The sequence below is a fragment of the Elephantulus edwardii genome, unplaced genomic scaffold, assembly GCF_000299155.1.
Source record: "Elephantulus edwardii isolate Elephantulus edwardi_28Jun2011 unplaced genomic scaffold, EleEdw1.0 scaffold00176, whole genome shotgun sequence".
Lineage (NCBI taxonomy): Eukaryota > Metazoa > Chordata > Mammalia > Macroscelidea > Macroscelididae > Elephantulus > Elephantulus edwardii.
Window position 1 is genome coordinate 5,814,486 of NW_006399926.1, and position 17,589 is coordinate 5,832,074.

At 40.2% G+C, this 17,589-nt stretch overlaps 1 protein-coding gene across 1 annotated transcript in view; it reads left to right on the forward strand.

The window, feature by feature from the left end:
- Window positions 1–12,783, forward strand: part of PGLYRP3 (peptidoglycan recognition protein 3) — a 28,584-nt gene extending 15,801 nt beyond the window's left edge. The window contains exons 4-8 of the mRNA XM_006895892.1: window positions 5,183–5,301; window positions 6,110–6,262; window positions 6,802–7,000; window positions 11,831–11,949; window positions 12,605–12,783. Coding sequence (XP_006895954.1) covers window positions 5,183–5,301; window positions 6,110–6,262; window positions 6,802–7,000; window positions 11,831–11,949; window positions 12,605–12,783 — 769 coding nt within the window. The remainder of the gene's footprint in view (window positions 1–5,182; window positions 5,302–6,109; window positions 6,263–6,801; window positions 7,001–11,830; window positions 11,950–12,604) is intronic.
- The last annotated feature ends 4,806 nt before the right edge of the window (window positions 12,784–17,589 follow it).

Below are 17,589 nucleotides of genomic sequence, written 5' to 3' on the forward strand. Positions count from 1 at the left end.
ACCCCGATGTCAGTCCCGTTTTACAACAGTGGCCCTATGCAATATTTGTCCTTTTATGACTGAGATATTTCACTCAGCATAATGTCCTCCAGGGTCATTCATTTTGTATAATATTTCATGAGTTTCTTGTTTTTCAATGCTGCATAGTATTCCATTGTGTGAATGCACCAGAGCTTCTCTATCCATTTGTTTGTTGATGGGCACTTGGGTTGTTTCCAGCTCTTTGCTATTGAGAACAAAGCCGCAATAAACATGGGTGTGCATTGAAATGATTTTTAAATGCAAGTGGTATAAATTCACGACCATATTTTGACTTGTGTGTACTTGTTTTAATTTTCTTCACTTTTAAGTTGAACTTCTACCTGAATGTAATGTATTCCACTCATTCAATAGAATCATTCCATGTATTCAATAGAATATATTCTTGTATTCAACTTGAACATGTTCTTATAGATATGCTGATCTCTTTTACAGTTGCTTCCTGGCATTGTTTTGACTGTTGATACAGAATCTTTTCACTGTCACTTTCCAAACCTATAGTCAGTTTGTTTTCTGTATCTTTCATGAGACAAAGTTCTTGTGTATAGTCTTCTCAAGTTGTTAGTTTGTTTTTTTTTAAAGATAGTTGTAATGACTAAATAATTGATTTTACATAAAACTATCATGTGATCTCTGGCCTCATTTCTGTCATCATGCCCAGCTTTCTCCACTTTCAGTCTTCTTTGCTTCCAACTTTTGTATCCCAGTCACTAATTGTTATTTTTGCATCTCTTTCATGTTCCGTCAATTTCCGAATGCAGAAGTCAGTAGAAAACCTCATTATTTTTTCATCTTTGACTTTAATAGATGGCATATATATTTGAATTATAGTTGTATTAATAGGTCTTCCTTATATGGGTATGGTTCTTTTCTTATTCTTGACAGCATTGAACATCAGGACAAATCTTGAAATGTTCTTTTTTTATGATTAGTGTAATTTTATTCTTCTTCAGTTTGTCCTTTTGGCTTAGTAGATTATATGATTGTTTGATTCATCACTCATCTGTCAGTTTGTCATTCTGTGGCAACTTGCTCTGATGTTGGTAGCAATGCTACCTGTACTTGAATACCAGAAGGTTCATCCATGGTAGGCAGATTTCAGTAAATTTTATAGACTAAAAATCAGTCCTGTTCACATATTTCTGAAATAACAGAACCCTAAAACCCTCTGAGTAACAGCAAACATTGTCCTATACAGTCTTGTAAGAGGAACTCCTTAATTTGGAAGGTATTCAGAATGCAACTGTTGAAGTTGATACCTCCAAAAAGTAGAATCTATCTTAATGACACAGGTAGTGCAAAGTTTATACCCAATGAAATACCTGTCCCAAAATATGAAGAAACAGCAGTAAATATCCATTAATAATTGGCACATAGAATGTTGTTGTTATTGTTGGGTACCATAGAGTCAAAACTGACCCATAGCTGACCCTCATGCAGGTTTTCAGAGGCAGTTGATTGCACAAGAGGAGATTGTGCACCTTTCCACCATGGAGCAGCTGGTGGCCTTGAACTACGTGCCTTTGGGATAGCAGGGCAGCTCCTTGCCACTAGTCCACCATGGAATGCAAGACATAAGAATCTAGGAAAATAGAAACTATAAAATCTTTCACCTACTAGGTCACCAGAGCTCCCTGAAAAAAATTGTTGTTAGGTGCCATTGAGTCAAGTACAACTCCTAGTGATCCTGTGAACAGATCTGGACTCTGTCCTATTCTGTGCCATTTTTATCTCTAACACACTTGACCTCATTGCCCCAGGCACTGTGTCAATCTATCTCATTGAAGATCTTCCTTTCTGATGCTTACCCTTTGCCTTTACAAGCATGACACTTCTGTCCAAGGAATAGCTCCTCCTAACAACATGCCCAAAATATGTAGGATAAAGCTTCACCGTCCTTGCCTCTAAGAAGTACTCTGGCTGCACTTTCTCAATGATATATCTATTTGTTCTTTTGACTATTCATGAGATATTCGGTATTCTCCTCCAACACAAATCAAAGGTGTCCATTCTTTTGTCATTCTTCCTTATTCATTGTCTAACTCTTAGATTCATAATAGGTGATTGAAAAGACTATGACTCAAAATAGGTACACCTCGGTCTTCAAAGTGACATCCTTGCTCTCCAGGACTTTGGAGAGGTCCTGGACTACAAACTCTCTCAGTACAATGAGGTTCTTAATTTCCTGGCTTCTGGTACGAAGGGTGTTTATTGTGGATCCAAGTAAGATTAAATCATTGACAACGTCCATCTTTTCTCCATTTAGCATGATGTTTCTTACTGGTTCAATTGTGAGAACTTTTGTCTACTTGATGTTGAGATGCAATTAATATTTAAGGCTATAGTCCTTGATCTTCAGGTCCTCGTTGCTTTCAACAAGCAAGGTTGTATATCTTCATAATGTAAGTTGTTGACGAGTCTTCCTCTAATATTGATGCTATCTTCTTCTTCATAAAGTCCAGTCTCTTGTGCTTGCTTCGGCAGCACATATACTAAAATTCATAAAGTCCAGTATCTCAAATTATTTGCTCAGTATTCAAATTGTATGTTGTTGTTGTTATGTGCCGTCGAGTCGTTTGCAACTCATAGCGACCCTATGTACAACAGCCCTAAACCCTGCCCTATCCTGTGCCAATCGCATTGCCTCTGACACACCCATCCCGATTACTCCAGTCACTGAATCAATCCACCTCATAGAGGGTCTTCCCCTCCTGCGCTGTCCCTCTTCCCTACCAAGCATGATGTCCCTCTCCAAGGACCTGTCTCGCCTTACAACATGTCCAAAGTATGTCAGACGAAGCCCCAGAATCCTTGCCTCCAAGGAGTGGCCTGGTTTAACCCTCTCTAGGATGGATCTGTTTGTTTTCTTGGCAGTCCATGGAACATTCAATACTCTTCTCCAGCACCACAGCTCAAAGGCGTCAATCCTTCTTCTGTCCCCCCTAGCCATTGTCCAACTCTCTGATGCATAACAAGTGATTGCAAAGACCATGGCCTGTATCAGGCGGACCTTAGTCTCCAGAGAGACACCGTTGCTCTTGAGTACTTTAGAGAGGTCCCTAACTGCAGACTTTCCCATCGCAATTTGTTTTTTTATTTCCTGGCTGCTGGTGCCAAGAGTGTTGACCATGGAGCCGAGCAAACTGAAGCTGTGAACAATCTCAATCTCTTCACCATCCATCCTGATACTACTGATTGGTCCAGTGGTAAGAATTTTTGTCTTCTTGACATTGAGCCTCAGTCCAGACTGAAAGCTGCAGTCAAATTGTATAGGTATGAAGAAAAGACGTAGCCCTGATATGCATTTTTAGGTAAGTTTAAACCATGCAGTGTTCCCTTGTTCTGTTGATGGCAGCTTCTTGGTCTAGGTATAACTTTGCATGAGCACAACTAAATATTCTGGTCTTCTCATTTTTTTCCTCAATATTAGTTGTAGCTTGCTGTAATCCACACAGTCAAATGCCTTTGCATAGTCAATAAAGCAAAATAAATATTCTGGTAGTTTCTGCTTTCAGCCAAGATCCATCTGGCATCAGCAATTATATTCCTGGTGCCATATCCTCTTCTAAATTCAGCTTGAACTTGTGAAGTTTTCTTTCGATGTACTGTTCTAGCCATTTTTGGATGATCCTCAGCAACATTTTGCCTGCATGTGACATTAATAAAATTGTTCAATAATTTCCACATTCTGTTGGATCACTTTTCTTGGAAATGGGAACAGATGTGAATCTATTCTGTCAAATCACCTTTCTTGGAAATGGAAACAAATGTGAATCTCTTTTAATCAGTTGGCCAGGTAGCATTCTTCCAAATTTCCTAGAACGCATTAGTGAGTCCATGCATTTATTGTTATTGTGTTCAGCTGAGTCATAACCGACCCATTGCTAAACCTCCAGGGACTTTTTAGTGGCAGAAAATTACATGGGAGGAGATTACTCACACTACTCCCATGGAGCAGCTGGTGGATTTGAACATCATACCTCTGAGACTGCAGTTCAGCATCTTAGCGCTAGCTACAAGTGTTCCCTATTAGGATGCACAAATATAAGTTGTAGAATAATATAATAGATAGAAGTGAATTAGCCGAAGTAAAAACAATAGACAAATTCTTATGGTGAAGAAGAATCTAGAAGAATTCCTAAAAAAATAACTAAAGAAATTTATGAATTCTGTTGATTGGTGGATTTTCTCCTTTATGATTTTGTTTGCTTTTGTTTAAGCAAAAGTTTTACAAACCATGCTGGTTTTCATTCAATCATTCAGACATATTTTGTTTTATAACATTAATTGCAATTGATTAATGTAATTAATAACAATGTCTCCTCAAATTCTTATTGTACATTGTCTTTCCCTTCACTCAACTGGTTTTATTTTAAAGGATGTTCGAATAATTGGTCCTACTAGTAAAAACACAAATAACTACAAACCCAAACCAAACAAATGAAAGACATTTATGATAAATGTTAAAGTCTTTGAAAAATATAGTATCAATGTTCTTGAATACTTGAGAGTCACACATTCTAATTCTACTTTGAAGCCAGTGAATATTTTTTTTAATTGAGGTGCTGGAAATACATCCAAGCTAAGTAAAAAAAAAGTTATAAATTCTTACATCTTCTGAAGGCAGTCGTGATTTAATGGTAGGATTCTTGCCTATCATGACAAGACCTTTGATTCTTAGCCAACAGAGAGCTACTGCCTGTGAACCAATTATGACTGACTGGTTAATGTGATGCTAAAAAGGTTTACTTAGAACTTGAAAACTAAGTCAGACAAGCAAGAAAGGTAATCATGATCTGTTTTTTAGAACTCAACCAATGACAATTTTATAAATATGTAAAACAAACCAAGCAATGCTTTGTCCATTGTGCATAGAGTCACCATGAATCTGATGCTGATACAATGACCACCTAGATCAAATGACACCTCTTGGAGGTCTAAAATGTGTTCTTTTCCCTCCTCACCATGGTGTTATTGAAGCATAATATTTACTTGTACTGTTGTGCATGATGTTGCTATGAGTCATAGACAATGGACAGTACCCACCAATAACAACAATAAGGACCCCTTTCCTGTCTAAGGATTATGATAGGTTTTCTGATACAAGGATTATCCATTAAGTCTACATATTCTTAATTGACAGCTTCCTGATTGGTGATGATGGCAGGGTATATGAAGGTGTTGGCTGGAGCATACAAGGTCTACACACCCAAGGCTACAACAATGTCTCTTTGGGCATTGCCTTTTTTGGAAATAAGATGGGTAACTGTCATGTTCTGCTAACTCTTTTCCAGAGAGTTGTCTATATTTACTTCAACTATTCTTTCACCTCAAACATTCTTGTCTGTTCAGCCTGTATCATACATGTCTTCTCTGATGACATCTTGGCTTCTGTGACATGGCATCTGTGTCTTTTTCTCTCATCTTTTGCCTGAACTTTAGTAATGTTGCTGCCACCACCATTGACACTGGTTGAGCTCACAGATGTTTGCTATCATTTCTGGAGTCTGCAATTATTTGACTGTTGCTGCTGCTGACAGAATCAGAAAAACGTGGCCTCTCTATTCCTTCAGAGCTTCCCTAGCAGAAAGGCAGGGCAAGGAAGTTTGAGAATGGGCACACTCAGTGTCCTGATTTGCCAACTGGAGCTAGAACACAGGGATTTTCTATGACAATTAAGTGAGTTAATAGATGAAAAAAAAAATCCCTTGCTGCATGCCTAGTTATGAGAACTACCTGTTAAATTAATGCTAAAGGTTCCACCTTGCTTGCCCAAGTGGGTCTCCCTTTGTATGTAGCTTTCACTGCTTTCTAGGCTTCCACCTAGAGAGGAAATGAACAATCTAAGTCTTAGCTTGGTGCTTAGAAGAGATTTCCAACCTTGGCTGCTGGGAGCTCTGTCCAGGTAGTCCCTTGCCTCTTGGGTCCTCTGATCTAGCTTTTTACTTACTTCCTCTCTTCCTGTCCACCAACTATTCAGGGACAAGTGATCACTTTATTCTCCTTCTCAGTTTCTAGACCTGGCTGGGTTGTCTTCCTGATAGTGCTGTGTTTCTTGTCATCCTTTCAGGTAGCAATCCCAGTCCTGTTGCCTTATCAGCTGCAGAGGACCTCATCTCCTATGCCGTCCAGAAGGGGCACCTGGCACCCAGGTACATTCAGCCTCTTATTCTGCAAAATGATATCTGCCTTGTTCCTCAACAGCAAGTGATGCCCATGAAAGGTAAGGCCCTCAATCCCACCTCACTCTTCTCTCTGTTACGACCGTAGTCCTGTTTGGGAACATGCTTTCCTATTGGCTATCACTGACTTCTTGGCTCGAGAACATGTCTCACGTCTATCATAACATAGAGATTTGAAGACATTGGAGATGCTTGGCTTCTTCTCCATCCTACTAGAATAATAGAACCTGGAATAATTTACTAACATAAATACATAGATATGGGTACATGATTTCACTCAATCAACACATATTATTGAAACCTGACACTCTTCTGAGTACTCGACATACAGCTGGGAACAAAAGAGACAAACCCTCTATCTTCAGGTAAATGAAATCAGAAAACAAATCAGCAAGTAAAATACATTTTCTTTCAAATCACATAAAAACTATGGGGGAAAATAAAACATGAAAACGGGGCAGCTGCACATATCCAGATTTATGTATAAGTGAGTAATTAGAGACACATACACTCGTACACACAGAGCTACTTTAAAAAAAAAATAAAATTCCCCTTAAAAAAATTTTTCACTTTCCTGTAGTTTGCCCCAACATCATCACACGGTCTGTGTGGGGAGCTAGAGAAACACAGTGCCCTAAAATGGACCTCCCGGCCAGGTACGTCATCATCATTCACACTGCGGAGACCAGCTGCAATGTGTCTGTGGACTGCCAGATTCGCATCCGAGACATACAGTCCGTTCACATCGACAAAAGGGACTTCTGTGATATTGCATATCAGTAAGTGGGGTCAGTGGAACCATGGCTTTCATTTCAGGACAAGCAGGGTATATAAGTGAAAGATGAGAACTGATACTTCCTGAGCTCAGGTGGTGTAATTCATAGCATGGCCATCAAAAGACCATTTGTCTCTCATGTTTCAGTGCACCAGTGATGGAGGGAGAAAGAGGGACAGTCTCCTGCTGTTAATATATGAAGCCTTGGAAACCTGATGAAGGCTCTCAATGAGTTAGAACTGATTAGAAAGCAGTGAGCTTGGGATTTTTACATTTTATTATGTTTCTGGTGGTGGTCTTTTGAACCAGGTTTTGCCTAAGTGGCATCATTTTAGCCTCGACAAAACTTTGGACTATGTATCATTCAGGGAATAACTGAGAATTACTTATCTCTTCTGAGTAGTTTCTCCATAAGTGCTTGAGGGCCCTAGAACTAGTAATAATAAAACAACTGTAAGGAATTCTTTAGGATTACTGTCAAGGATTCCTTTTTAAAATATGATTCCTTTGTAAGACATACGTCCTACCTAGACCCTACATTAGTCTGGTCCTATTCCAAACTTGCTCTCTCTACCATTAGAATTCTATACTTCTAGTTTTATTGATCTCATTGCACAATTATGTTCTTGTTGTTATGTTCCACCAAGTTGCTTGTGACTCATAGCAACACTGTGTACAACAGCTCTGAATCCTGCCCTATCCTAAGCCAGTCTCGTTGACTCTGACACACCTTCCCCCATTTCCCTAGTTACTGTATCAATCCAACTCATCCAGGGTCTTCCTCTCTTGCGCTCTCCCTCCACCTCTCTGAATATGATGTCCTTCTCCAAGGATCAATCCCTCCTTATCACATGCCCAAAGTATGTGAGATGCAGCTTCAAAATCCTAGACTTTCAGGAAAGACTTGGTTTCACTCGTGTGTCCACTTGCCTTACAGCGGTAACTTGTGGTTGCTGTGAAGCTGAACACTGTGACACTGATGTGTCTGTCAAATGTGTTAATGGTTAAGCACGGTGGACAGTGTTTGGTGTAGCTCCCTGATTAAAACAAGCTTGGAAGCAAGAGTGGCATCCACTTTCATAAAAGCTTGCCTCCGGAAACCCTATGAACCTGGAGAGAGGATGAAATCACACAAGTGTGGAGGACTTTCCTTCATAGGGTTGCTATGAGTCGCCTACAACTCGATGGCACTTAACAACAACAACAACAACAACAAGACACATTTATTTGTTTTCTTGGTGGTCCATGACATGTTTGACTCTTCTCCAGCACCACAACTCAAAGACATTGATTCTTCTTCTGTCATCCTTAGTCATTGTCCAGTTCTCTGGTGCATAGCAAGTAATGGCAAAGAACATGGCCTGGATCAGGCTCACATTAATCTCTAGACTGACATCATTGCCTCTAAGTACTATGGAGAGGTCTCTGACAGCAGATTTACCTAATGCAATTTATCTTTTGATTTCCTGATTGCTGATGCCAAGAGTGTTGATTAGCTGAGCAAGCTGTAACTGTTAACAATCTCAATCTCTTCACCATCCATAATGATGCTGCCAATTGGCCCAGTGGTGAGAATCTTTGTTTTCTTGCTATTGAGCATCAATCCATATTGAAGGCTGTAGTCCTTGACCTTCTGCAGCAAGCGCTTCAGGTCCTCCTCAGTTTTAGTAAACAAGGTTGTGTTATCTGCATAATGCAAGTTGTTGATGACTCTTCCTCCAATCCTGATGCCACTTTCCTCCTTGTTCAGCCCAGTGTCCCAGATGATCTGTTTTGCATACAGATTGAAAAAGTGTGGAGACAGAATACATCCCTAGCAGACACCCTTCCCGATTTTGAACCATGTAGTGTCTCTTTGCTCTGTTCTGATGACTCCTTTTGGTTCAAGTATAGATTTCACATAAGTATAATCAAGTGTTCTGGGATTCCCATTCTTCTCAAAGTTAGCCACAGTTTGTTGTGATCCACACAGTCAAAAGCCTTTGCATAGTCAATGAAGCACAGCTAGACATTCCTCTGGTACTCTCTGCTTTCTACCAAAATCCATCTAACATTAGCTATAATGTCCCTAGTACCACAGCCTCTTCTAAACCCAGCCTGCCCATCTGACAGTTCTCTGTTGATGTGTTGCTCCACTCATTTTTGGATAATTTTCAGCAAAATCTTGTTTGCATGTGATATCATTGATATTGTTCAATAATTTCCACACTCTGTTGGGTCACCCTTCTTTGGAATAGGAAAAATTTGGATCTCTTCCATTCAGTTGGCCAGGTGGCTGTCCTCCAGATTTCTTGGCACAACTTGATGAGCACATCCAGGGTTGTGTCTGTTTGTTGAAATATGTCAGTTGGTATACCATCAACTCCTGGAGCCTTGTTTTTTTTTTGCCAATCCTTTCAGAGCAACTTGAACTTCCTCCTTCATCACCAGAGACACTTGCTCATATGTTGTTTCATGAAATTCTAAGGAACGAAAAAAGTTTGACTTGTCTAAAAATTTAGTTTTTAAAGAAAAGAGAGGGAAGAAGAAAGGCTGGAGAAATAGATGAATCACATGGTGAGGGGTCTTGTAATTGACTCTGAGAACCTGATTCCACATGAAAGACAACTGGAAGCTAATGGTAACACCATTCAGTAATACTAAAGCCAAGTTTTCAACTCCTAGCAACTCTTCACCAGGTTTCCAAAGCTCTAAATCTTTATGGGAGGAGATGGTTCATCTTTCTTCCTCACAGCAGATGGTGAATTTAAACTGTTGACCTTTTCTGTTAGCAGCTCGATATGTTATGCATTGTGTCACCAGGAACCCTAGTAAATATAATAGAATCTGTTGTTGTTGAGTACCATAGAGTCAGAATTGACCCATAGCTGGCCTTCTGGTGGATTTTTAAAGACCGTTAACTGCATGGGAAGAGATTGCCCATCCTTCTGCCACAGAGGAGCTGGTGGTCTCAAACTGTGTACCTTCAGAATTGCAGCATAGCTTCTTACAACTAGACCACTAAAGTTTCCTATAAAAGAATCTACTTTAAAAAATACAATCTGCTTTTTTTTAACATGGGAATTTTTTTAAATTATTATTATTTTTAATGAAAATTTACAGACTTTGGATTTCCATTCATTCATTTTTGCACTAGAATCTACTTTTCTTAAAAAAGAAACCCAACCACGTCAACTGCTCATATTCATTTCCTATTGCTGCTGTCACAAATCACTTCTATATTTTTATACTGCTTGGGAAAGGCACAGATTTATTATGTTACAGTTCTAGAAGGCAGATTCCAAAAGGGTCTTATTTGGATGAAGTTAGGTCCCTGGGTGAAAAAAAAAAAAGGTTTGTACTTGGTTGCTCATTAGTTAGCTACTAAAACACACTCAGCAGCTGAGCAGAAAAAGACACTGGCAATTTGTTTCCATAAAGATGACAGCCAAGAAAACTCTATAGAGCAGTTGTGCTCCATAATATCTGGGCTTGCCATGAGTTAAAATTATTCAGTAGTAATGGGTTTGACTTTTAGGGAAAGCTAACATCCACAGGGCTTTTTTTCCCTTGTGAAGTCTCCAGGATAGAAATCTATTATCTTACCTTTTCCAGCATCCTTAGTCCACGGCCCATTCTTCACCATAGAACCAATAGTGGGTTGAGTTCTTGTCATGCTGCCATCTCTCATTCATTCTCTTCTGTTTCCCTGTTCCACTAATATGGACTCTCATGATTACATTGGACCACAAGTTTAGCAAAAATAACCTCATCATGTTTAAAACAATAACAACCCTAATTCAATTCGCAACTGTAATTCCTCTTAGCATGCAACCTAGCACATTCACAGGTTCTGTGCATCAGGTCTTGGAAAGTTGATACTTTTTTTGCAGGGTGGGATGGAGGAGGTATTCTTGTGCATACTATTTTTTCCTACAACTGGCTTGGAAGGAGATAAAACCGTGAGCACAGAGCTATTGCATTAATTAAGACAACAGATATTGGTGATTTAGACCAAGGTAGTAGTGGTAGTCAGCATAGAGAGAAGTGGAAGAATTTAAAAGATATGTAGGTAGTAGAACTAACAAGCCATTGGATTGGACTGGGTGATTGAAAAGGATGCATTCAAGATGATGGTTAATTCTTTGGCTTAGGAAAAGGAGAAAGGAGAAAGGGTTTGGAAATGTAGACTTTTATGGACAGTAATTGAACCTGTGGGAGTGAAGGAATTGCCTCAGGAGAACATACTTAGTGGGAAGAGAAAAGGACCCAGACCAGAGTCCTGAGAAATATCACGTTAGAAGAAAGGGTCCAAGAAGGTAGCTTGGCAGAAGAGTCTAAGGAGGACTAGAGAAGAGGAAAATCAGAAGAGACTGTGTTTGTCAGAGGTAAAGGATAAGAATATTTCAAGAAGAGAGTGGTCCGTAAGTTTAGTGTGATTCAGAAGTAGTAGCCATTGTACTTAGTGTTAGAAAGATCATTGATCACCTTGGGAGATCAGATTGAATAGGGTTGAGTGGACAAGGTCTATATTTCTGTGTGTCAAATTACTATAATTCTGCCCATCTATCATCACCTCTTGAGTTGTGGGATTTTAGGTCTTTTTTAAAAGAGAAAAAAAATCTGTGCACACTGCTGGCACAAATTTTGTTGTTGTTAGGTGTTGTAGAGTTGAGTATGACTCAGAGACCCAATGAACAACAGGTCTGAACCCTGTCCTATCCTGTGAGATGTTACAGCAATGTCTAATAAATAGATAAAATTAGGAATGATTAAAGGAATGAATAAGACAAATTATTCTTCCCAGAATAACTTTCCTCAATGCTAAACTTAATTTTCCTTTGCTCAATTCTAGCTTCCTGGTTGGCCAGGATGGTGGTGTATATGAAGGGGTTGGCTGGCATTTCCAAGGCTCTCACACCTACGGATACAATGATATTGCCCTAGGAATTGCCTTCATAGGCAGTTTTGTAGGTAAGACATGAACTTAGAGCAGAAGGATTCTGGGTAATGAAATGTCATTTGGGATGTGTGGTAACATGATGGAAAAGGCAATTCAGTCAAGTTGGTGAACATTTCAAGATGTGTTCGTAAAGCATTTTAGTTTTAAATCGGACTCTCAATACAGCATGAGTACCCCTAGGAATTCTTCTCAGACAAGGCACTCTCCCCCAAACTACTCATTGTCACATATGGTGCTATCTTTCTATTCATACCAAAGCATAGCATAAAACAAGAGAGAAACACAAAACTCTGTAAACTTTATTGTTTTATAAGTCCCATCTGCAAATGCAACCTCTTGATACTTGGGGTACTATTCAATGAAGCATAATGTCCAATTATGGCAAAAGACGTAGAATGATACTGGATTGGCTTTGAAAGCGTGTGCTGAGGCTTGATCACCTACAGATACAATACTGTGTTGTCTGCAGCTCTCTTCCAGAGTAGTTTTTAACTTTCTAGAAGAAACTATGGCAAAAGGAATCAGGAAACACAGAAATCTTGTTTTTTCTTTGTGCATGGGTACTACGATTAAATTTACTGGTGGTGGAGGGCAGGAGAAAGAAAGGAATTTAAGAACTATCTCTGTCTGAAGCAAAGAAATTTAACACCCTAATATTTTCCATAGAAAAGCCACCAAACAATGCAGCACTGGAGGCTGCTCAGAACCTGATCCAGTGTGCGGTGGAGGAGGGGTACCTGATTCCAGACTACCTTCTGGTTGGCCACAGTGATGTGGTCAACATCCTGTCACCTGGGAAGGCGTTGTATAACATCATTAAGAACTGGCCTCATTTCAAGCACTGAGGTGACCCCTGCTCCCTCTCTGACTGCTACCTCTGCCCTCTCTATCCACCCTGCAGTGTGCCCTCTTCCCTGTCAGCCCCATCCTGTTCTCCTCAGGACTCTGGTCCTTAGATATCCTTTAAGCCTGGAGCTGAACTTATCTCTGGGACCAATTTTTAGTCAAACTATAGATGTTGTTGTTGTTGTTGTTGTTAAGTGCTGTTGAGTCGCAGGTGATTCATAGTGACCCTATAAAGGAGAGTCCTCAATGCTTGGGTGCCTTTCGTCCTTTCTCCAGGTTCATAGGGTTTCCAGAGGCAAGCTATTATGGAAGTGGATGCCTCTCCTCCTTCCAAACTATAGATAGGACTATAAAATTAATAAACATTGAGAAAGACAGTGTTCCTCAGTACAATCAACAAAGCAAAGCTCAAAAGGCAGAAATTATCAGATGGGACCCTAATTTGCTCTGCAAACTTTCACCTAAAACACAATAAAATATTATTGAAAAAAATTAACGCTTTTTTTGGCCTGCATTATTGCTATCTTAAAGATATCTGTTTTTATTGATACAATCTAAGTGCAAGACAAATTCCAAGGCACTCAATTCCATCCATCTTACCTATCCAGGTCCTTAATATAGAGATATTTCTTTATTTTAGTGAAAGTTTACAAATCATATTATGTTTTTATTTAATCATTCATAGACACTTATTTTATACCATTAATTAAAATAGATTATTATAATTAATCATGATATCTGGACAGGCTTTGGAGAAAGACATCATACTGGGAAAGAAGAAGGGTCAGAGAAAGAAAGGAAGAACCCCAAAAGGATAGATTGACACAGTGATTGTAATAATGGTTTTGAATCTGTTAGCAATGATGAGGATGGCTTAGTGTTAGTAGTGAACACCAGGGGTTCTTTCTTTAGTCACTTGCCAATTATACAGATGGATTGTAGTATCCAAAGCACTTTATTGCTGATCTGGGAAAGCAGAGAGAATTCTCTAAAAATTGCCTCTCCACTACCCTCATCCCTGCTACCTCATATCCCCCACTCCTCCCACCAGCTAAGAATGGTTATTAGTCTTTATATTTAGGTTATATGTTAATCTATTTAACATATTGCCATTGCTAGTTCACAATTACGTTCCAAAGAATAGTTTCCATGAAGTCATTAGTAAACAGACAACTAGAAATACTGTTTACAAATGTTGTTGTGCACTATATAGAGTTGGAACTGACCCATGGCTGACCCTCTGGTGGCTTTTCAGAGGCAGTTAATTACACAGAAAGCTATTGCCCATCCTTCTCCCACAGAGTAGCTGGTGGCCTCAAACTTCATGCTTTTGGGATTGCAGCACAGCTTCCTGCCACTAGGCCACCAAAGCTCAACATATGGCTGAGAAAAATGCAGTTAGAAAAGATAAATGCTAGCTCAGGAAAGATGCATTTCCTTTCCCAGTAAAGAGACAGCTTAAGGTAGTTTGCATGACTATAGAGAAATTACAAGAAGAGGGTTTGAGGATTAAACAAATGTTAATTTGACAGTTCAATGAGTTTGGACTAGAACCCCAGGAGGTCAAGTTTTTAGAGCTATGCCATGTGTTTGAATAATCTTGAATTTATTAATACTATTCTATTACAAGGTACAGATCTATTGTTCATAGGATCACTGTGAGTGGTAGTCAATTCAAAGGTACCTAACAACAATGACAAAAACAATCAAACCCTTATTGTATATTGCCTTTCCCTTCACCCAACATAATTATTAATTTTTCATTTTGCCCAGCTTGTCCATGTGTTCTTCCAGCAACCATTTAAAGCAGAGATTTTAGTAACGTTCATCTTGCAGAGTTGTTGTGAGGCCTCTAGCACTGGTCAGTTGTTTCCCACAAGTGTAAACTGAAGGAGGGGTGAGTGGAGATCCAGAAGCACAACTGTAAAGACTCATTGCTGCTGTTAGAGCCAACCCATAGTTGACCCCCCACGGGTTTTCAGAGACTTTAAATCACAGGAGAAGAGCTTTCTATCTTTCTTCCCCTGAGCAGCTGGTAGACTTGAACTACGTACGTGTCTTTGGATTGACAGTGCAGCTCCTTCCTCTGGAGCTCCATGGATGTAGAACAGAGAGTACTTTTACTATTAGGTGCTGCTGAGTTGGTTCTAATACAGAGATCTCCTGTAAAATAGAAGGGAATTTTGTGTGGCCCTGCACCATCCTCAGAATTTGAATTATGTCTGAGCCCATTATTGTGGCCACAGAGTCAAGTCATCTCATTGTGGCTCTTCTTTTTGCTGACTTTCCACTTTTCTATTTTTTTAAGAGAAAGACATGGAGTCTTTCCACTAAGGACTCAGTTGCTTTAGGTTTCTTTGAGTTGGATTTAATTCAATTTATGTTACAGAGCTTTAATCCACTGGTTTAAAAAAAAGATGGGAAAAATATTGTAGAAAATTAGACTCCCAAAAATGTAGATGTCAAGGTTGCTTAGTGAGTTAAATAAGTAAGGAGTATTCAGGTACTTTTCTAGTCACATGTATTTACCTCTGACAGAGTATAAATGGTGTTGTTGTTAGGTGCCATCAAGTTGGTAATGACTCCTAGTGACTCTATGAAAAACAGATATGAACCCTCATGTATCCTGTGCCAACCTCATAATTTGCTACAATCAAGCCCATTGCTGTAGTCACTATGTCAATCCACCTGGTTGAGCGTCTTCTTCTCTTCGCCTCCACCTTCCTAAGCATGATGTTCTTCTCCAAGGAATCACCTTTTCTAGCATTATGCTCAAAGTACATGAGATGAAGCTTCGCCATCCCTGCCTCCAAGGAACACTCTGGCTATGCCTTCTCCAAGACGTATCTCTTTGTTCAATTGGCAGTACACGGGGAAACTGTAACAAGGTCTTTAGGGGTTTCCAATTCCAGTTCCAGTCCAATTCCAAACTCTTTGCTCCAAAGAGTGAGCTCAAGTGTGTTATGTGTGCTGTCAACCCAAAGATCAGTAGTTCAAAGCTACCCAGGGAGGGACAAAGCTCCTTGGTAGACTTCCAGCCTCAGAAAACTAATGGTTTAGAATTTTTCTTGATGGCAGTGGTTTGTTGTTTTTTAATTCACATAGTGGACTTCTCATCTTGACATCTTTACTCTTCTTCACATCTTCAATTCCATCTTGGTTCTTAGCCCTTTTCAAAGGTGAGCCCTTCCGGAAGCTTGCTATACCAAACCAGAAAGGACATCTTCCTCCTCTCAGTGTCTGAGGACTTCTCACACCTCTCTGTGGCTGTCGTAGACTCTTGGCTCCTCTCTGTGTCTCCAGGGACTAGCATGGAGTTAGCTAGTGCATGATAGTGCATTTGAGTATGTAGGGAATAGAAACCAAACCCAAGATAAGGCAGCATGAGCAGAGAGGCAGGGTTCCTAGCCTGGGGGTGGCATCCACTTCCTAAACAGCATGTCTCAGGAAACTCTATGACCTTTGATAAAAGTTGATAGTTGTAGAGAGACTTCGGGCCTTTTGTTCACAGGGTAGCTATGTATTGTGCTCAACTCGAAGGCAATCATCATCATCAACAACAACAACCACCAGAGTGGGAAAACCCATTGTCTTCATGCTGCAACAAAACCCAGTGCACTACTGCAGGCTATGCTTAGTTCCAGGCCCTGCAGTCTCCTCTGAGTCCCCACTCTCCATCAGCCTTCCCCTTGTGTCATTTGAGGTGAGGTATGTTCTCCAATACCAACGTGTTAGCACCCACTACCACTGAAGCATCCTTGGCCTTCTCACTATGGTGGCCTTAGCCTGGGGGAAACACAGCCTGCTGAATCCATCTTCTCATGAGGCTACTCCCTCTCAGCTGGCCTCTCAAAAGATGCTCTTTCTTTGTGAGGACCTTGCCTCCTCTTTGCCTATACTCCCAAGGTCTACATCCTTCTCTTTTTCCAGTTCTGTTTACATTTGTGGTCTCTTTTTCACTCCTTACCTCTCTGCCTTTATCTTTCTCTCTCTTATTCCCCCCTACCCCTTTTCTTTCTATCATTCTTTCTTTCATACTGTCTTCTCTCTACCTCCCAATGCTTCTCATTTCTTTGTCTTTCATCTGCTTCTGGGTCTGCCAGTCTTTGTCCTTTCTCTTTTGCTCTCATCATCATTTAAAAGGTCATAATGTGGAAGAAGACTGGGGAATGGAGGCTGAGCTTTAGAACTGTTGTTGATAGGTGTCATAGCAAGTCAATGAGTAGTAGACCTGAATCCCCCTCTTCTGTGCCACTCTTGGCATCTGTGACACCCTAGAGCCCATTGCTGAAGTCACTGTGTGAATACATCTCATTGGAGGGTCTTTCATACTTCACTGACCCTCCATCTTTCCAAAAAAGATGTCACTTTCCAAGAAATAACCTCATTTACATGTCCAAAGTATGAGAGATGTTGTTGGCTTCCACAAATTGTCTCCATGTCACCCTCTGAACCTGCCCTTTTCAGGCTGTTGAAAGAGTCAAGGAATTAGAATGTTAAAGTGTTGTTGTTGTTGTTATGCGCCGTCGAGTTGCCTGCGACTCATAGTGACCCTATGTACAACAGCCCTAAACTCCGCTCTGTCCTGTGCCAATCACAGTGTCTCTGACACTCCCATCCCGATTATCCCAGTCACTGAATCAATCCACCTCATAGAGGGCCTTCCTCTCCTGCACTGTACCTCGACCCTCCCAAGCATGATGTCCCTTTCTAAGGACCGGTCTCTCCTCACAACATGTCCAAAGTATGTTAGACGGAGCCTCAGAATCCTTGCCTCCAAGGAGCCACCCGGTTTAACCCTTTCC